This window comes from Megascapheus bottae, chromosome 17 (assembly GCF_031878675.1).
Source record: "Megascapheus bottae isolate mThoBot1 chromosome 17, mThoBot2.hap1, whole genome shotgun sequence".
Classification (NCBI taxonomy): domain Eukaryota; kingdom Metazoa; phylum Chordata; class Mammalia; order Rodentia; family Geomyidae; genus Megascapheus; species Megascapheus bottae.
In genome coordinates, this window is record NC_143525.1 from 14,095,090 (window position 1) to 14,117,568 (window position 22,479).

A 22,479-nucleotide genomic window follows, 5' to 3' on the forward strand; every position below is an offset into this window, starting at 1 on the left:
GATACCCATTCAAATATTGTCAATAATTTCATACCTTGACTTCATACTATGTCAAACAAATCCAAATGAACTGAAAAAATAACACACATTTTCAAACCTTGGAGATCTAGTTGCATATGTTTCTTTCTGATTTTGTTTTCATCTTTTACAACACAATACCCCAAAATATTAGAAACATCAGGAAATAATTTAAAATAATTATAACTAGTGAAAGAGTCACTGAATGTATAACATTTATTTCAACATATCTAGCTCACAGATTTTAATACTTTGGGCTCAGTTAGGCCAGTTTTTATTATCTAAGTGTTTCTATTTCAGGACTATTCCCAAGTAGTTTCTTCATACTTTGAACATAGACCATTATTTCTATTTAATTCTTTGCTGTCCTTGGCAAGTAGGAGTTTAAGATCTCACTAACATCAATTTCTGTCATTTTTGTTATGAAAAATGCTCAGGTGTTAAATATCTTTCCTATCATGCAACTAGGCATGCTTCCAATTAGTCCTGAATGGAACACAAATGACAGCTTAATGAGCTTCAATTTGCAGCTCTTTGAACACTTGATGATATCATCATTTTGCCAATCATTTCTTGCACTCTAACTTCAACCTCTCTGCCATGAGAAATTACCTCAACTATACAAGTGAAGAGATCAGGGATGTTTCTTACAGAGCTGATTGGGCCAGATAAGTAAAAATGGTTTTTCTAAGGCATCAAGGAATAAGGACTATTCATCCAATATCTCCTCAAAGATAATTTCTGCCAACATTCGTAGTAATTTCACTGAAGCAGAGGTGAAAAGGAGGAGTAAGAACAATATGCTAAAAATAACTATACATACTTTTTCTATGTCAATGAAAAGGACACTTGGCATGTAGAATAATTTTTTGTTCTGATATATTTATTTTTAAGCAGTTATCTTAATTGTTTTACTTTGACAAAAATGGCCCAAGAATTAAGCCAAAACTGCATCAATACAATACCTTAAGAAATATAAAATCAACATACTTTCTAGTTTCGTTTCTATGGAAACATCCCCTTTGAACTTAAACCATCACTGCCTTCTTTTTTTCTTTTTCTTTTTTAAATTTTATTTTATTGTCAGGCTGTTGTATAGCGGGGCTACAGTTACAATTGTAAAGTATAACTTCTTGAACATTGTTACCCCTTCCCATGTTTTTCTTCTACTCCCACTTTTAGTGAGTGTCATGTAACAGAATCCTAATTCTGATGTTTTTTAAGGAAAAAATGCTAACATTAAATTTTGTAATTTCAAAATCTGTTCCATTGAAATGAATGGGTCATAGGTAATATTGAAATTAGCATGTTTATATAATAATAAGCCATTCACAAGCCATATTTTATCAGTCTTGGTGAAAACTGCCATACAGTGTTTTTGCTTGTTTTGCTTTTCACCAGGATCCAACTCAAGTCTGGCACATGCTAAGTAAGCATTTTATCACTAAAATATTTGGTGAATTCCTTTGGTGGATATACTCTTTTATTTTAGGAATAATATGAAAACCAGAAGTAATCCATTTAGAAACCTTATTCAGTTTTCCATTCCATTCTACAAATTCTGAAAGATTTTTTTTTTTATTCCCATCTTGGGGCTTGAATTAAGGGCTTGGGCTCTTTCCTGAGTTTTTTCCCCTCAAGGCCAGCACTCTATTGTTATTTAAAATAGAAATAAAACAGCATTATCAAATTATGACTTTTCAGGAACTCAAAAGTATGCCAAATCAGAGAGATAAATGTAAATTGCGATTGCACTAAGAATATGAACACAAGGAACAGAGCAGTAGCTCTCTCATACTAGGAAAGGATTCACACACAATCCTATACCATTTTTGCATGTCTAAATCTTTTCAAAAAACTTAAAATCTTTCTTTAAGGAGGCCAATATAGAACTTAAAAACTTTAAAGCCCTTGTTTGCTTATTCTGTGATTTGGGGCAAGATAATGTCCTTAAATCTGCATTTCCCTATCTATAAATTGAAAATAATTGGATACAGTCATCACTTTAGGTTACTTAAACCACATATCATTGTTAAGATACTTAAGACACTTAGTATGACTAAAACCTCCTTATTTGGTAGAACAATCTGTACTGAATGATTTTTTGGTTCCTTGCAATATCTCCAATTTTCAACAATGCAAAAGGCTCATATTTGCTTTGTATTTAAGATATCTGTAGCATATGAGTCACCTATTGTATGAAAAAATGTTAATATTTCTAAAGAAATCCATTAAGTAAATGTGAACAAAAGATTTTTAAAGCAACAGTTAATAGTTGGTCCAAAGTTGATAATTCAAAGGAAATAGTTCATATGTTATTACACAGAAGGTTTCTCTTTAAAGGAGTATTCTTTATCTAAAAGTGAACCACATACTGCAGAATGTGGTCTCCATGGTAACTACCACATTTAAAAAATGTGCACAGAACTACAGATACACTTCTACAAATTGATCATTCTTAGAGAATTTTTTCTTATTTCTGTCTATATTTTTTTCATATATTTATTATTGTAATTAATAGAAGGGTTACATGATATTTGCCAGATAGATGGTGCATTAATTCCCATACATTGATACCCTTTCACATGTCTTGGTCCCCATTTCCCTCCCCCCCACCCCTACCCCTCATCTTGTTTTCCCCCCTTCCCTATCCAATTTCAAATAACCAAATACAAATATATCCGATATATCAGGTAACAAAGTGAGATACTGTAACAATATGAGATAACCAAGGGACAGCAATAGAGATGAGAGATAACATAGTACCTTAAGAACAACAATCATTCATTATATGGCTTATGTTTCTATATCCTAGAGATCCTTTAATTCAGCGTCATACTATATGGCCTTTTATATCAAGGTTTTGCTCTATTGCAAATCTCTGCTAGGAGAGCCCAAGGTTTCTACTGAGATTATGACAAATGAGGGAAACCTTTGAGCCTAAGTTCCTTTGAGTCTGGCTTACTTAATATGATTTTTTCTAAGTCTTTCCATTTCCTAACAAATGGGGCGATGTCATTCTTTCTGACAGCAGCATAGAATTCCATTGTGTACAAATACCACATCTTGTTGATCCACTCATTAACTGAGGGACGCAAAGATATGGAATCTGCCTATATTTTTGTAATATAAATTTTATTTTTTCCAGTTGAATTATTTATACTAGCTCAATTATAGATGTTCATATTTCTCTGAAAATAATTATAGAATTTTAGAATTCAAAGCAGGAATTCTACAAAAATTATGATTTACCTTTTTGGCCATTATATTTTATCCTAATTAATTACAAAAGAAATATGTATTACATGAATTAATTTCTATACTAATACATAAATAAATATATTATTAACTTTATATGTAGTACTATGGAGATATATTATATTATATAATAACAAAATAATATATTCTCATCAGTTTATCTGTGTCTGAATATATATCTATGTCTTCATATCCATTTGGAAAAATCTAAATGACTTAGGATTTTGTGTTAGAAAAACACAGACTCTCCTCACAAGCGTTCCTAGTTAGGAAAACTTCTATTTGGGTTATCTTAAATATAACAGTTAAACTACTATAAAATATCTTTAAAAAAAGAAAACTTTAACATGTGGTTTTACTAAAATCTGCCTCCCAATGTTTTACTTATTTATTTATTTATTTATTTGTTTGTTTGTTTGTTTTGCCAATCCTGGGCTTGAGCTCAGGGCCTAGGCATTGTCCTTGGACTTGATTTGAAGGCCAGAGCTCTACCACTTGAGTTTCAACACCGTTCTGGCTTTTTTCTATGTATGTGGTACCAAGGAATCAAACCCAGGTCTTTGTGCATGCTAGGCAAGTGCTTGGCAAAACTTCTGGCCCTGTCTTATTTATTTTTGCAAAATAAAAGTAAAATGTTTTTCCCACCAACCTTCTAATACCTGAAGTTAAATTTTGTATACTATAGATAAACCCACTTAATACACAGCACATTTATCTTCCACTGTCCCTCTAGTACAGATAATTGGGTATATGAGATAGACATCACTATTACTATGTACCCAGCTGGAGCACTAGAATCCACTCAGGTGTGATTGTGTTTGTTACTAAGAAGAAGAAGAAGAGAACAAGAAGCAGGTGGCATTATAGCAATAGTATCATTAAGCTGGGGAAATACAGTTTGCATAGTTCATATGATCAAAGAAAAAATCATTACTGTTTCAGAATAAAGCAAAAATATTAATAAATAAATACTACTGCCTTAAAACAAAGTAAAAACATTAATAAATAAATATTTATAGTGAAATAATATTTTGGTTACTCAGGTATTATATGAACAATTTTAATACAGGTAGAAAATATATTACTCATGTAATAAATTATCATTTGATTTAATACATATGAACAGTTTTTCATAGCATAAATACAGAGGAAAAGAAAATCTATGGAAATAAGAATACACTTGATAATTAATATTAGAAAATTAATTCTAAATTGTTTCTAGTCTAAACTAAGTTTCTAATTTTTACTTCTAAAAGGAATTTTGGAAGTATATGTTTGTTATTAAATGCTGTTTTGAGAACTTTAGAAAATATAAACAAATTAAAATCAAATGTTTTCCATAGGAAAATGCTACTAAAGCTCCAACACAATGTGCATAGGTAGGTGTACCAACAATGGTCAAACTGTACACACTGTTGAATTTTCCCTTTGGGTACCCTCCAAAGACTGACAGTAATCTTAATCACACACCAACATACAAACACACATACACACACACACACACACACACACACATTTCTAAATGGAGATTCATATAATGGAAAATAACATAATATCACTAAAAAGAAATTGTATTAAAAATGTCCTTTTAGAAAAACTTATTTTTAAATAGAGGAAATAACAAATTTCACATTTTGGAATCAGTAACTGGTACAACTTATAGATACAACATTTTAACGTGAATTCACATAGCAAAATCAAGATGGCCTATTCTTGTACTATGCACAAATGCTTAATCCTTATTCCCAGGAAACAGAAGCATTTAGGTGTTAATGTTATGCAATATTCATAGTATACATACATATACTAAGTTTAATGTATTTTTAAATATAACTGGTAATTTCCCCCAAAGATGCTACATTTAATTTTGGAAATCTGATGGTGATTTGCAGTAGCTCTGGTTATCCAAGATACCTTGATCTGTCTGCATTGCAATGGATCCCATAACTGACTAAGATGGTGAATCACCTCTGAGTGGATCACACAGGTATTATGCAACAGTCATACAGTATTCATACACATCACTCAAAAATATAATCACACACCAAACACCAAGAAATTTATAAAAGGCTCCAGGTATTGAAAAAATAACTAAGAAATCAAAGAACCCACATTCTATTTTTGTTTCCTAATTCAGTAGGATAAAGTACAGATATTCTTTCATTATATCTCAGTACAAAGGTAAAGAATTCCATATAGAGCTGCCATATTAGAAGAACCTTGCTAAGATATTTATACATTTTCTTTATATTAAAAATGTGGCTAAATCAATTAAACCATTCTCCAAGATAAGTTCAATCAGAGGATCTGGGTAAATGAGAAATATTTGAAAACAGCGTAATAATTTCTACATATGTTTATTTCTACTGGTCTAGGTACTTTTTCTTAGACATGATCTTAGGTAGAACCAAACATAGATGTGTGAAAGTGATTAAAAAAAATCAATGTGCATTTTAGCTAATTATCATAGCATAATATACCCTGACAATGAAAAAGTACTGTGATGAACATGCAATATACATACAGAATTAGCAAACAATACCAAGTATAATGAGGAAAATTATTAATTATCTTTAGACTTCTTACTATAATTATTCTATAAAAGGTATATTTCTAAAATAAAATTAATCTCAATAATTATAAAACATATTTCCCACAGGGAAGTTTCAAGCTGGAATCATCCAGCTTAAGGTAGGTAACTATATAATAATGACTTTCTCTTATATATCTGGAAGCTGCTAAGAACAGATTTTTAGAATACAATCTTCATTTCAGAGTGTGATAAAGAGGAAGCAAACAAAGCCACAGCTTACAGATTAGATTTTACATTGGCCCCCTTTGGTTAAGTATTGCAGAGTCCTTTTTACAAAATGGCCTCCATTTCTAAAGTGAAACAACCAAAGGTTAACTGAAAACCAAATCTCTCTGGAACTAAATTTTTAAAAATATGCAGCCTAATATTTAAAATTCAAGTGTTTGTCATTAAACAACTCGATGATTTTTGAAAGAGCCTTCTATTTTGAAAAACATATATCCACTTCGTTTTTTTTTAAATTTGTGAATAATTTCAGTATTCAAAAGGTGTTGTACATTAGGTTATTCAGGCCACAAATATAAAAAGATATAGTATGAAAATCTAATGCTTTCCTAAAGAAAACTTTGAATTAATAGCCACATCGAATAATCAAGATAAATACAAATTATTAGCAATGTGGTAGACAAAAAGATTGTAAAATATAACTTATTTGTAAAAGGTATATTCTCTAAAAACAACTAATTGTTTTCTTTTTGGCCAAGAATGCATTTAGCCTGTTTCTATTGCTTACTGGCAATCCCATGACAAAATTCCAATTAGAAAAACGTTCTAAGAAAGACACAAAAATAAGAGAAAAATCCTAAATTAAGCATTTGCAAAGATCTTATCATCCTCAGACTTAGTATTTCAGTGGGAAAAAATCCAATTAACAACATATTATATCCTCCCTGTGTCTTAATTATACATAAAAATTCTAAAATTTCTCCTTTGTTATGATTGGATGAACCGCACCCTATCTGGTAGACATGGCATATACAAAAATCACAAAGATCTCTAAATTTGGACTCAACTGGTGGCAGCTTTCCACAAAAGCATCAAAATAATGGAAAATTAGGTAACTTAATGAGTGTTATTAAATCCATTTATTTGATTTTATTATGCAAACAGATCTCACACTGCCTCCGATCCCACTTCCATTATGGTGGACAAACAATGGTAGGCTTTAACATCATGTCTTCAGGAAAACCTAAGAGTTTAAAAGTATTTGTACTGTATCTTATGGCTGAAAGTTAAAAAAAAAGCATACCATTTTTAATTGCTCTAATGAGGTTGATGGCAAAAGTACGATGAATGTTGATTTAACAGGAACCACTTGACTCTTCCGGTACCATGACCACCACTACAATGACCATCGTTTAAGCAGACCACCAGAAAACATACTACAAACCCATATCATGACAAACACAAGACTGTACTGAGCATATTTGTATTGCACCAGTTATTTTTCAAAAATAAAAGACAACCCAAGGTCAAATGAAAAATAACCAATAACTCCCATTCTTGCTTTACTGCCTCTCGCTCTTCATTAAAATAATTAACATAGTATTCAATTAGCATTATCTTTACATCTACATAATTATAACATTGTTTAAACACAGCACAATAGAAAATTTATTCTGCTATTTGGAAATTATACTATTTATAGAAGGAAGGATTAATAGGGGAAGAAGCTTATCTGTGGTGTGGTTAGTATGGTGAGATTTCAAGGGGAAAAGTATATGGTATGATTTTATTAGAAAAGAAAATTATCTTCTTATTGCTGTCAATTGCTCTTAAATGTTCATTTAATAAAATTTCACAGCAATCTCAAGAGGATAGACTAAAGGCCCTTGATTATACATACCCTAAAGAATGTTTTATACCACAAAGACACATATTCAATAAGATTTTTTTCATCTGAAATTTATAAAGATAATTTTCCATGCTGACAGTGCACATTTCATCCATAAGTTTGAAGAGTCAAATGCTACCACAGCTGGGGGTTATTCTGCCAAATGGCTTCCAACAGGGACTACAGAGATGGAAGCTAGGAGGCATGTGTACGTGCATGCAGGAAAAAGCAACAGACATGATGGGAAATAGCCCTTCTCTAGAGTCATTTTTATCAATTACTATCTGAGTGATTTAATCAAATATACAGTCTCATGACAAAGAGCAACACAGGGAAGGAAAAGCAAATATTAAAAAGCTGCTTGATTACCAACAGAGATTAAAACAAAAAGCAAGGAGTGAGACTGATATATTCTTAGGGATTTTCTAAGGCTGACGGGAGGGGTTAGGGGCAGATACCTTTAAAAAAGATCATAAAAGGAACTGAGACAAGATTATTAAAAAAAAAAGAGGGGGGGACAAGTTATAGCGCGCCATGGGATTTTTAATCTGGCTACCTGTGGTTTCTCTAGTTAAAGCCTTATTCATCTCCAAAATGGGGAGTGGGGTGTGGGGAGAAAACAAAAAAAACCCCACATTTTATGTCAGTTTTACAAATGATCAAACAGCGTGCATCAACAAGAATAAGAAAACACTAAACGCTGATGACTTAAAAAATAGATTCCCGTTTTATCAAATATTATTGATAATTACCTGAGCATCTCGCTTCTTGAACTCTTGAATTTGCTTTTCGTGCTCCATATTGGCAGCGCGAAGCTGTTTCTCCAGGTTTTCAATTTCCCGTTCATGGTCTCGGACTAGGCTATCCTTCTCTGCGTTATGCTGCTGTAATAGGTGCGTCTTCTCCTGTTCATGCTCCAGCTTCAGCTCTACTATCTGATTGGACAATGAGGAGGACAGTTCATCAACAGAACATCCTTGTCGTCATGACAACTCATGTACAGCTTAATTTTTCTTTAATTTGAATAAGTTGAAAATGTTATTTTTGCGTCATTATTACCTCACCCTTGAAATACCCTCATTTGGTGGGGGGAAAGGGGAATTTTTATCTAAATCTCCTAATATTCAAGACAGTTGAACATACTCAGGAAATTTTTTTGCAATCTGTTGACACACGCCTGAACCTTAAAAAAAAATTATGTTGAATGCTAGGTTATTTCCTTCCCACGAATTCGGGTATTACTGATCAGCAATGGTTGTAAATGGTTAATACTTAGCATGCACTGCTTTTTGCTTAATACATACATGTAAAAAGCAGCAATTAAATCAGTCAGTTTTCTTTTTGATTTTCAAATGAAAGCTCTGAGCTAAATACACATCTGGATTATTGTATATACAGTTGTCTTTAAAAAATAAAATGATAAATTTCAAAGCTCTATTATCTTGTTGTCAGCTACGGTAGACCAATATAAACAGATGTTATGTCTTCCAGAAGGGCACCTGCTGTGCTGCACGCCTGCGCCATGATTTCATAAAAAGCATTCTATTCTCAGGATCCTTTCCCAGTCCACTCCACACTGGAGACTGTGACCTTGGCCAGTCTTAGCTTCTCCCTGCTAGACTGAATGGCAGCCGGAGACCAAGGGCCTGGATGCCGCAGCTTTGATACTAATCCTCCCAGACTGCACAATGGCACCCTACCTGGCCTGCAAACTATAGCCAGCCAGGCTGTCTTTGAAGCAGGTGATGAATAGGGGACTGCAGGAAGCCAGCTTCCCCAGTGAACTCCAGGCCACACAGCTGCTAAGAACAGTCACTTGGATTTTTCTTCAGTTTTGGTGGATTTCAGAGGGGAAAACTGCTGTTATCTAGAATATGTTGTGTTATTTTCGGCGTGAGAATCCATCTTCAAAAAAGCTAACAGTAGGAGCCTGCTCCAAATCGATCTTGTTTTGTGCAGTGCATCATCAGACTACCTTATCTTAAAGCTATAGCATTCATTTCTCCAGCCAGGCCACATGCATAAAATTTCAGAAGTTAATTTGAAATTCTCATCCCTTAATTGCAAATAAAGATCAAAATATAAATTAAACTTGACTTAGAAACTAGGTTTCAAAGTATTTTCTTAGTGTGATTTTTCTCAAGAGTGCAAAATAACCAACAAATTACCAAACCACTGAAAAATGTACTATGCTACTTGAGAAGAAAAAAAGTATGCTAACTTGTAAACATATACGCTTGTCAGAAAAATAATGTATAAACTATATGGAAAATATGTATTTTTGCCTCTATTACCAAAGATGTATTCTACTCTATTTAATACTTAGAGGGTTTTCCTCCATTTTATACAGAAAAAGAGCACTGAAATTCCTTCTAATATATGATCTATCAAATAGTAAAGTGTCCTTTGATTATTATAACAAATATTTGTATTTTATTCTATGATTCGAGCCACTACAATGTTAACCTCAACACAAGAAATTTCAATTTTACTAGTATTACAGTATTTTTTGGTAGCTTGAATATATGAATTATTGAGTTGGGTTATTTTTACTTTATGGGCACAATATTGTAGCTACTACCAAGTGATATATTATTTTATTATAAAGTATCATTATAATACATTTTAAACTTTGGTCAAAATCATTTTGCATACACTGAGAGAAGAGGGAGACAGAAAGTTCCAGAGATTTTTCTGAGGCCTCAAGTAAAAAGGAGAGAATTAACCTAATCACAAATTGACAAAGAGTAAACTATTTTACAAGTAACCAAAAGACCTATAATTACAGCAAAATAATTACAGAATTTTCCTTCCCAAAAGACACATGCCTAGTACTAGACATGAGATCATTACTAATGATGCTGCATAATTTTATTATCTAATAATAATGCATCTTTACAATGCCTTTCTGGGTAATTTGAAGGGTTCTCTAACCTTGCTCCTATTCAAATTTATTTATTCATTTCAGATTGGTGAATCCTTTGTAAATGAGATAGCTGAAGGTGCTCTGCTTAGGCCAAGGACACTGGGCTAACTTATGGATACTATAGCCCTTTCTTATTTCAACTGAGGTTTCCTGTCAGGACCTCTGCTAGGGACCTCTGTAGATAAATGGCAGAGTTCAGATGAAAAGCCCAAATGTTCTTGGCATATATTTCATCATCATCATTATTATATATGAAATAATACATCATAATGTTTCATCATGACATTTCCAATGTATATATAATTTCTCCTATTCTTCTATCTCCTCTTCCCTTCACATAAATTCTCTCCCTTTCACCTCCTTAGTAGTTTCCATTTTACTTTCATGAGTAGGATTTTTGCTTTCTATTATTTTCCCACATTTCCACAAATGAGTGAAAACATGCAACACTTCATTTTGTGGGATTGGCTTATTTTCATTAACCTGATTTCTACAGTTCCATTTATTTCTCTTCAAGTGACACAGTTTTGTGATTTTTAATGAGTGAAGAAAACTCTCCCAAAATAAATGTGTATCTATAACACATTTTATATATCCACCTAAGTTGATCTGACATTTGGCTATTTTAAATAGTACAATGATAAACATGAGTATACAAGGACACTTTTACTGTTAGCTGACATTCATTCCATTGGACACATATCCAAAAGTGATACAGCTGGATGAAATGGAAGTTCTACTCCAATTTTTTGAGAACCCACCATACTTATTTCCATATGGCCAAACTACTGTACATTTCCATTAAAAGTGTTATTTTTTTCCCTAGACCCTCATCAAAATTTCATAGTTCTTTTCTTCTTGATGGATAGCTATTTTGATGATTAAAGATCCTGAACATTATTCCCTGCACTATTCCATGTTGTCCATTTGTACTTAATGGATATCTCATTTGTTTATTGGATTTTTGTTAGTTTTGTTGTTTAATTTTTTTAAAACATATTCTAGGGCCGCGAGTTTGGACTACTGGTAGAGTGTTTACCTAACAAGTGTGAAGACCCAGGCTCATTCCTCGGTACCACATACATAGAAAAAGCCAGAAGTGGTGCTGTGGCTCAAGTGGTAGAGCACTAGCCTTGAGAAAGCCCAAGGACAGTGCTCAGGCCCTGAGTACAAGCCCAAGGACTGGCAAAAAAACAAATCTAACATATTCTAGGGCCAGCAGTTTAGCTTAATGGTAGACTGCTTGCCTAGCATGCACAGACCAGGGTTTGATTCCTCAGTACCACATACGTAGAAAAAAGCCAGAATTGGTGCTGTGGCTCAAGTGGTGGAGCTCCCAAGGACAGTCCCCAGGCCCTGAGTTCAAGGCCCAGGACTGGCAAAAAAATAATAAAAACAACATATTCTAGACCTTATCCTCAGATGAATGAGTAGAATGAATAGCTGGTAAAGATTTTCTCATTCTGAAGGTTTTCTTTTTTTTTTCCTGTTGGTTGGTTCTTTTGCTATGTAAAAACTTGTTAATTTGATACAATCATATCTATCAATTGATGTATTATTTCATAAGCATTGGAATCTTATTCAGAAAGTACTTGGGCTGCCCTTGAAATGTTCCCCTAAGGTTTACCTGTAGCAGTTTCATGTAATGTTATGTCTTGTAATAAACTCCTTAATTTACAAGGTTATTTACAAGGTGAAAGAGATCTAGTTTCAGTACTACTACATGAGGATATGCATTTTCCCAGGAATAAATAGGCTTTTTTGCACATATGCTTTGAGAATCATTGTACAGAATAAGATGGTGGTATATTCTTGGGCTTACTTCTGGACGTTTTCTTCTATTCCAATTGGTCTTTGTGTCTTTTTGTGTGTATATGTGTGCCAGTACATGCTTATTTTGTTACTATGATTCTATAGCACAGTTTGAAGTCAGGTTTTGTGATACATCTAGCATTGGTCTTCTTACAGTTTTGCCTTTCAAGGTCTTTAACACTTTCATAGAAATTTCAAGATTTTTTTTTGAATAATGACTATGCAATTTAACTGAGGATAGCACTGAGTTTGTTTATTGCATTATGACCATTTAAACAATATTTATGCAGGGCTCGGTGGCTAATGCCTATACTCCTAGCTACTCAGAAGGCTGAGATCCGAGGATCATGGTTCAAAGTCAGCCTGGGCACTACAAACTCCACGAGACTTTAACCACCAGAAAACCAGAAGTGGCACTGTGGTTATGGGATAGGATGGTAGCCTTGATTTGAAGAACTCCTGGACAACACCCAGGCCCAGAGTTCAAGTCTCACGACCAACCAAAACAAACAAACAAAAATCTTATTCTAAGATTCATGAAGGGATAGCTTTACATCTCCTGGTATCTCATACAATTTCTTTAATGCTTTAGTTTTCAGATCTCTAAGATCTTTGATTGAGTTTCTCCTAGGTAATATATTTTTTTAGTCCATTGGGAATTGGGTGGCACTTTCTACTTCTTTTTCAGCATGCTACTGCTATATAGACATGGTAGAATTATTGCAGTGATTACATCCAGTGCTGGGTTTTTCTTTTTTGGTAGTGTTTTTAATTAGCTTTTTAACCTCATTACTCACAATTGATCTAAATTATTTGCATCTTCTTGGTTCAAGAGTGAGAGGTGGTTTGTTTCTAGAAATGTATTCATCTCTCCCATACTTTCTAACATATTGGAGTTTAAGTTTTCCAGAATATTGCTTAATGATTCTCTAGATTTCATCTCTTACTTTATTAATTTTGGTTTTCTCTTTCATTTGGTTAGTTTGGCTAAGGTTTTGTCCATCTTTATTCTTTCAAAGAACCAAATAATTGTTTCATTGATTTTATAATATTCCAATGGATCCCCTGCATTAATTTTAGCTGTGATCTTTAACGTTTCTTTCCTTATACTGATTGGCCTCTTTTTGCTTTTCCAAGACCTTGAGATGTATTGTTAACAATTTTTTGAGATGTTTGATTTTCTAATATCACTAGCTATAAATTTCTGAGAACTGCTTTCATTATTTCTCATAGGTTCTAGTATGCTGTGTGATTTTCATTTTCATTTGTTCTTATATTTTTGAATCTCCCTCCAACCATAAACTCTTTATTTTTCCAATTATCTTTTGATCATTCAAATGTGTATCTATCTTCATGTGTTTGTATATTTCCTGATCCCACTGTGGTCTGAAAAAACATGAAAGACATTTAATTTTCTGTTTGTTTGGTTTTTGTTGTTGTTGTTGTTGTTTTGCTAGTCCTGGGCTTGAGCTCAGGGCCTGAGCACTGTTCTTGGACTTTCTCAAGGCTAGAGTCTCAGAACCATTTCTGGCTTTTTTCTATGTATGTGATACTGAGAAATTGAACCCAGGTCTTCGTGCATGTGAGGCAAGCACTCTACCACTAGGCCAAACTCTCGACCCCAATTTTCTTGTATTTTTAAAAAGAATGTTTTTATCCGAGAATATGATTTTGGAAAAAGTTCTATGGGTTGATGAGAAGATTGGTTATGCTGTGTGCATACTGGGTAGAATACTACACATGTCAGTCAATTATACTTGATTTATAGTGTGATTTAATTGTAACTTTTCTTCGTTGCATTTTGTTTTTCTTTTTTTTTTTTGCCAGTCCTGGGCTTGAGCTCAGGGCCTGAGCACTGTCCTTGGACTTTCTCAAGGCTAGAGCTCTACCATTTGAGCCTCAGCACCACTTCTGACTTTTTTCTATGTATGTGGTACCGAGGAATCGAACCCGGGTCTTCATGCATGCTAGGCAAGCACTTTAACCACTAGGCCAAACTCCCGGCCCTGCATTTTTTTTTTTTTTGGTCTGAATCATCTATCTCTTTATAGTCAGCACTGTTGTTTTTATAAAATTAGGTGCATGAAACTTTTCCTGCATGTTTTCAATTACTACATTCCCTTAGTGGATTGTTCTCTTTTATTGATATAAAGTGAACTTATTGTTTTTTACATTTTTTTGGTTTAAAGTCTTCGTTGGATAGAAGTATAGATATTCTTGTTTGCTTTTTGGTTCTATTTCCTTAGAATATCTTTTTCTGTAGTTTCATTTTAAGCCAATGCTTTTTCTGCTGGTGATGTATGTTTCTTGTAGGCAACAAATAATTGGATTTTGTTTTTAATCCAATAAATCTAGGTTCATTAATTAGAAAATTAAGATGACTAACTTTCAGAATTATAATTAAAAATTAATAAAGTATTTGTCCTTTCATTTTATTGTCTCTGTAATGTCTCTTTCCTATTCCTAAATTGCTTTTTTATTCATTTAGTGAGATTAGTCTTCCTCTATTTTCATGGTTGTATTTGTTTTTATCTTCTGTGTGCCAGATGGCTTTAAGCATCTGCTACAGTACTAATTTAGTGATAAATTTCTTTTGTTTTTGTTTATTGTGGAAAGTTTTGTATTTCTCTCTCAATTATGATGGATAGCATTGCCAGATATAGTAATCTATCCTGGCATATTTTGTTTTGGTAATTTTTCAGGGCTTGAAAGCATATTATTCCATTACTTCGGCCTTTTAAAGTTTCTGTAACTGTAAAAGGATGTGGAGAAGTTCTTTTCTGGTTATGTTTGGTGTCCTGAAAACTTCCAGTGTGCCGAGAGATAACCACTTCTTTCCCACGACTTGGGAATACGCTTTGTCTACAGCTTGCATCTTATCTCCTTCTATGCCTATGAGTCATATGTTTGGTCTTTTGTAAACAATTAGCATACATTAATAGTACAAAGATGGCTAATTGTGATAGATCCATAGATGCATATAGTATAGTTTTAACAAGGTAACTCTTTATCTCTTTTTTCATTCATCTGTCTATGTGGATTTCCTTTAAATTTATTCAGAAACATTACCCTACTATCTACCTCTGTTTTTAGCACTATTTTATGATTTTCATTATGTTCTATTCATCTATAATCCATATTTCTTTTTTTCATATATTTTTATTGTAATTAATAAAGGGTTACATTATATTCACCAGATAGAAGGCACATTACTTTATAAACCATTGATACCCTTTCTCATGTTTTGGTCCCCATTTCCCTCCCCCCACCTCCTCCCCCTCATCTTGTTTTCCTCCCTTCCCTATCCTATTTCAAACAACCAAATAAACATAGATACAGTATATCAGATAACAATGTCTCCCATTTCCCTCCCCTTCTTCCTCCTCACAACTTGATTTCCCTCTTCCCTCTCCTTTTCCAAACAACCAATTAAGCATATATAAAATATATCAGATAACAAGGGACAGCAAAAGAGATGAGAGATAACATAGTACATTAAGGACAATAATCACTCATTATATGACATTTTATAATCCATATTTCAATCTTCATTTCCCAGTGTCTTTTATTCCCTTCTCCTAGTCCCCACTTTAAATTCATACCATAACATCATGATCATCATGATCATCATGATCATCATCTTAGGCCTATATTGAAAACATGAGTGAAAAAAAGTGTGATATTCTACTTTGTTTCATATTTGTCGATTGTAGTGCTTGAACTCTGGGCCTCAGCGCTGTCCTTGAGCTCTTCAGCTCAAGGCTAGCGCTCTACCACTCAAGTCACAGAACCATTTCTGGTTTTCTGGTGGTTAATTGGAGATAAGCATCTCATGGATTTTAGTGCTGAGCTGGTGTTGAACCACGATCCTCACATTCAGCCTCCTCAGTAGCTCAGATTACAGACATGAGCCACCTATGTCCAGCAATATTTTGGTTTTTGAGCTTGGTATATTTCACGCAAAATGATGACACAGGTTCATCAATATGGGTCTTTGAATGATGTCCCAAAAGTTCTTGAATGTTCTTCTTATACTTCGTTTTTTCCTTTCACTACTGTCTCAATGTTCTAATTCATCTAGCTTGCTTTCAAACCTTAGTATTTTCTACTTGGTCAGTTCTATTAGTTAAGACTTTCAATAGAGTTTTCATTTGACTTACTGAAATTTTTTTTCATTTCCAGAATTTCAATTTGATTATTTCAACATTTCTATCTTTATTGAGGTTGCTCACTCAATCTCATTCTATTTTTAAAACGTACCATTCAGGCTTTTTTCCTAAATTCTGCCATAGTTCCATCAAATATCTTATAGCAGATGGCTAGAAACATCCCTGTGAAATGAAATGATCACTCTTAACCAAATAGTCCCTCCTGGCCACAGCAGAAACAAATTATCATTCACTTCCTCCTTCCAGAACCATTTATTGCTTGTGGTTCATGTGAAATCACACTTTCTTAGTTTTTCCTTTAACCTCACTTCCTACTTATTCTTAACTTCTCTTGTGGTTTGCTGTACCTCTTTCCTACCACTAACTGTTGGCTTGCCTCTGAGCTTGACTTGGTGACTTTCTGCTACAATTTTTACTAACCTTTCTGTGTCTCGCACCAGCAAGCTTCTGATGGATCAGCTAGAATACTTTCTTCTAAGTATCATCTGAGCTTCTGTGTTGCCTCTAACATTTCACATCCATTAACAAATCCTGCCAAATCCTGACCCCAAGCCATTTATCTTACCACTCCCAGCCATGGTAGGACTTAACACTCAAAAACTGTCTTTAAACTAGCTTCTCTGGTCCTCTCCAACTTTGAGTACATGATGTCCCACATAGCATCCAGGGAGATCTTTCTAAAGTACAAATCAATTCTTTATCCAGTGCTCCCATGAATTCGCTTTACATTCTGAATGAAAGCCAATATCAACTCCATAGTCTATTGCATTTTGAATATGATCTCTGTGGTGTCTCATCTCTGCTCTCACCACCAGGAGTTCATCTCCTAAGCTCACTCTACTCTAGCAATATAGCAAACAGCTCCTACTGTTGGGTATATTGCTGCCTCTGCCTAGAGTCTCTTCCCTCACTTGTTTTGTATGTTTTCCTCATATGATTCAAGTCTTAATTCCTGTATCATAACTCAAAATAGTTTGCCATTGACAACTTATATAAAATAGCACCTTATAAAAACAACCTTATATAAAATAGTCCTTTCAGTCTCAAACACATTAGGCTACTTTGTTTTTCTTCAAAGCAATGATCATTACCTTGCCTTTTCTCACATTGCTTTTTGAAAGAGAAAACTTTCTAAGCACCCAAAACAGTTTTAAATACAAAGGCATTTTCACTATAAATATGCATTAACGAGTGAATAAAGTAATATTTCTATTTTATGTCTTTTTGTTGCTGGATAATACAAACAGAAATAGCCATTTTACTCTCAGAATTTTTTAAATGAAATGCCTCTAAAACTAAACCATAACTAAACTTCATACTACACTAACCAGGAAGAACTGCCTCATCTTTATTCAGTAAATTCCACTATAAAGGTGCCATTTATTTTACACTACATGATAAAAATCCTAGCTCATTTATTTATACCATAAAAAGAAGAGGCCCTGTGTCCTGATCTTTCACTAAGAATCAGTATCCATTTGTTGACTTCACGTTCCTAATACTTTGTCTGAATCTATGTTCCAAGCCTGGAGCTTTAATGCTTGTGACTCTTATTCTGGCATTTTTTAGCTCACAACAAAGAACAGGATACTTAGTCTATCAGACCTATGTATGACTGGTAACAGGTGAATTTGGTAATTATTAAAGGAAATGCTTTTGGTGTCATTCGATAAAAAACTGCATTTGTCTTGATCAGAATATATGGCATGGAGTTAAGGATTACAGATTATTACAAATTGGAGGGTAAGGGAATGTTGGACAGTGGTAGAACACTTATCCAGAATGCATGAGGCTCTGGATTTAAACCCCTAGCACTGAAAGTAAATTGGAAAATGAAAGTCAAGTAAATAGATTGTTTTATTAAAGAATTTATTAACATTGATTTTTATATCACATTTCAAACGTCATGTCTAACAAACAAGTATTCAAGAAGGGAATCTCTATATACAATCACTGGCACAGAGGTTTTAGAACATAATCAAAAATAGGCTGAGGGTTTGTATGTTATAGATACATACTAATCTATGTAATAAAACATTATGTCTATAGAGTATATAGCCCATCATAGATTTTTATGTTTATGTAGTTATATTTATATCTCCAAGACCGTGTCAATGACCTTAAGTACAAACCATTGAGTCACCACTCTTGTACTATATGGATCTAATATCCATATATCAAAGAGACCATGTACCTTTTGTTCCTTTGGTCTTGGTTTATCTCACTCAACATGATTTGCTCTAGTTTCATCCACTTCCTAGCGAATGCCATTATTTTATCTTGTCTGTTGGCTATGTAGAGTTCTGGTGTGTGTGTGTGTGTGTGTGTGTGTGTGTGTGTGTGTGTGTGTGTGTGTGTGTGTGTGTACACACACCACATTTTTTGTATCTATTCATCTGCAGCAGGGCATCTGGATTGTTTCCATCACTTGGCTGTTGTGAGTAGTGCAGAGATGAACATAGCGGAGCACGTGTCCTTATTATATCCTGGGTTAGGATGTTCAGGGTAGATGCCCAGGAGTGGTATGGTGGGATAGTAGGGAAGGTCTATTTTCAGTTCTTTAAGAAACCTCCAAACTGCCTTCCAGAGTGGCTGAACTTGTTTACAATCCCACCAGCAGTGCAGTAGGGTTCCTCTTTCTCCACAATCCCACCAGCATTTGTCATTGTCTGAGTTCAGAATATTGGACATTCTAATTGGGGGTAAGATGGTATCTTAGAGTTGTTTTCATTTGCATTTCTTTTATGACCATGGATGATGTGCATTTTCTCATATGTTTTTCTGCCATTTTACCCTCTTCTTTTATAAGTCTCTCTTTAGTTCCCTTGCCCATCAAGTAAATAGATTTTTTTCAGAGAATAAAATATGAGAAGAACAAAATAAAAGAGAATAAAAGCATTCTATTTGATGTACAACAAATTATACATGTCTAGTAATCTAAATCATATGAAATCTATTTTGAAAAGATTTTAGGGAAATTCATAAACTCATAATCATTAACTATATATCTAGAACACCAATAATGAAGAGACATTTTGCTAAATATTTTTAGTCAGATCAATCCTGTGAAGAACTGCAGGTAAATCCCAGTTTTCATCACTTCTACTTTTCATATAGTTCTGCTAATGTAGCAGATGAGCTTGGTTTCTATCTCATGAAAGACATCTTCAGCAATAATAAGGTTCTCACAGCTATGGAAGATATACTTGTGTCTGCATTGTTTCCCTTTCTCCTCACATGTTGAAGCCCCTCCTGTCCTGGCCACTATCTTCACCAGTGAAGACATGTCCACATCACTGTGTTTGCAAGACTGGGTGCCACTGAGTTTCTTCCCTATTTCCTCTCTCTTGTTTTCTTTTCCAGTGTACACTAAATTGCCTAATTATGAGCTTATTTACAAAGGAGCGAACTAGGAATCACACGCTATCTGCTTTTAAAATATTTCAACCAGTCTTAAATTTCTCACTTGTGTATCTTGCATAACTAACATTCTGTCTCTGCCAGTGTCTTTGCGACCACAATATTTTGTTTCAAATAATGCTTGCTTGTAAGAACTTGTTGCTTGACTATTTTTCTAATCACTGAAAGTTAACATTTATTCTTTCTGGAGAATTCTGATCACTTGTTTATCTATTGAAGTGAATTTATCTTTATAGATTTTGTAAAAAGAAAAGGTATATTTCAAATAGGGAAGGGGGGAAAACAAGATGAGGGGTGGGGGTTGGGGGGAGGGAAATGGGGACCAAGACATGTGAAAGAGTATCAATGTATGGGAATTAATGTACCATCTATCTGGCAAATACCATGTAACCCTTCTATTAATTACAATAAAAATATATGGAAAAAAGAAAAGATATAAAGAATACAATTGAAAATGATATGAAGGGGGTTGCCAAAAAAATTTCATAGTTCAGGAAATCCTAGCATGCCTGGTCGCTTGGCTGTTTGTAACATGAATGAGATTTATGAAAAGACAATTCGAATTGTCTTTTTGTTCCAATGGGTTATACAGGAAAGAAACAGGAAATCTTGATGAAAGCTTGTGCTTTACAGGATATTTGTGTATTTATCTCATGTGTTTGATGTTTTTTTTCACATCTGCACACTTTATGTATGCTAGCCTTTTGGCTACAATATTTTAAATACCACTTTGCTTTTTTCACTTCTTTATAGTTCCTGGCACAATGCTTTCTGGGACTGACTCAAAAATTAAAAATGGAGAAGGAAACTGAGGCCCATTATCTCACAAATCACGCATTTCCTCTAAATGTCGATTCTTTCATCATGAAATGTGAGGATTTACTGAGTAAGTGCTTCTGAAAATTTCCACTGAAGTACCTCATAGCAGCAGTGAAACTGGAGATTACTTCCCAGGGGCATCTGAGGGCATAGCCTAAAGCAGCTTGTGTAAGCTGAAAGTTTGTTGCAATGTCTAACTCTTTTCTTAAAAATCCACATGTATTTTGCATTTTATAAAGCAGAAAGGTCTGTTTTCTTATGAATAATATTTCAACAGTTAAACCACTTTCTTCTTCACACAATAATGCAGTGAATCCCAAATTGCCTACACCACAAGTGCTCATGGCCTCTGGAATTACCTCATCTCAGGATGAAAAGCAAGAGCTAGGTGATCTGTCCTCTGCTGGTGGAGAAGCTCTTATTCCAATTTAAGGGCTTATCTTTTAGACAAAATATCTGAATCTGCATGGTAACTGAGAATAGGTGAGTGAGTAGGTAGATAGCTGAGAAAATGCAGCTATAATACAGATGTGCAAGGGAAGTCAGCACTGAAACCACAGAAATGAAATGTGTCAAAAAGTTAAACATCTGTCAAGTGTGAGGCTGAGACAGTAACCTAGCAAACACGACAGGAATTTTGGATCTGGAAGTGACCTTGTCAATGAGGCAGCCCCATAAACTCCCAGCATCACAACATGTCCAACAGATATGTTACCATGCTCATACTGGGGGATTTAATACAACTAACTATGCATTTACATCATCCTCTAGTAAAGATCAACTTCGAAACAAATTACACTATTCCTCACAGCACAATCTACCATCTACACACAAGGCCAATTTCTGCCCATGGAGCTCCAAAGGAATGCATTCAGTAAAGTTAAGGCAGTGTGCAGATGGCTCATGCCTGTAATCCCAGCTACTCAAGTGGTTCAGATCTGAGGACTGAAGTTCAAAGCCAGCCTGGGCAGAAAAGTCCCCATGAGATTCTTATCTCCAATTAACCACCAGAAAACAGGAAATGGGGCTGTGGCTCAAAATGTTAGTGTGCCAATTTTGAGGAAAAAGAGCTCAGGGAGAGTGCCCAGACCCTGAGTTCCCATGACCCACAGAACAAACAAACGAAAAATAGAAAACACGGCTCAGGCTCGGGTCCTTATCTAACACCTACTCTGGATAGGACCAGATGCATTATTTAACTAGATGGACTTCCATTTGTACACCTGGAATATGAGAATATAGGCTAACCGTTTGTATTGTCTTAGAGTAGTTCCTGACTCAGAGGTAGAATGAAGGCCTGTGGGTTGTTAGGATTATTGTCACAGAGGCCAAATTTCATGTCTCAGGACACAGACTTATGTTAAAAAAAAATTCCAGGGCAGGGAGTTTGGCCTAGTGGTAGAGTGCTTGCCTAGTATGCACGAAGACTCAGGTTCTATTCCTCGGTACCACATACATAGAAAAAAGGCAGAAGCGGTGCTGTGACTCAACTAATAGAGCTCTAGCCTTGAGAAAAAAACCCAAGGACAGTGCTCATGCCCTGAGCCCAAGCCTAGGACTGCTCCCCCCAAAAAATTTCAGTTATTTTTAGTCTTTGTTTTAAAAAAACAAAACAGCTTATTCATTTAGT

At 34.4% G+C, this 22,479-nt stretch overlaps 1 protein-coding gene across 9 annotated transcripts in view; it reads right to left on the bottom strand.

Annotated features, from left to right (window-relative positions):
• Cep112 (centrosomal protein 112) overlaps nucleotides 1-22,479 on the bottom strand; it is a 350,634-nt gene that overhangs the window by 172,775 nt on the left and 155,380 nt on the right. For all 9 annotated transcript variants that reach the window (XR_016538284.1, XM_090349879.1, XM_090349880.1 and 6 more), the window contains one exon: nucleotides 8,456-8,638. Coding sequence is in view for 8 of the 9 variants with exons in the window: in XM_090349879.1 (XP_090206005.1) it covers nucleotides 8,456-8,638 (183 nt within the window). In the remaining variant the exon portion in view is untranslated. The remainder of the gene's footprint in view (nucleotides 1-8,455; nucleotides 8,639-22,479) is intronic.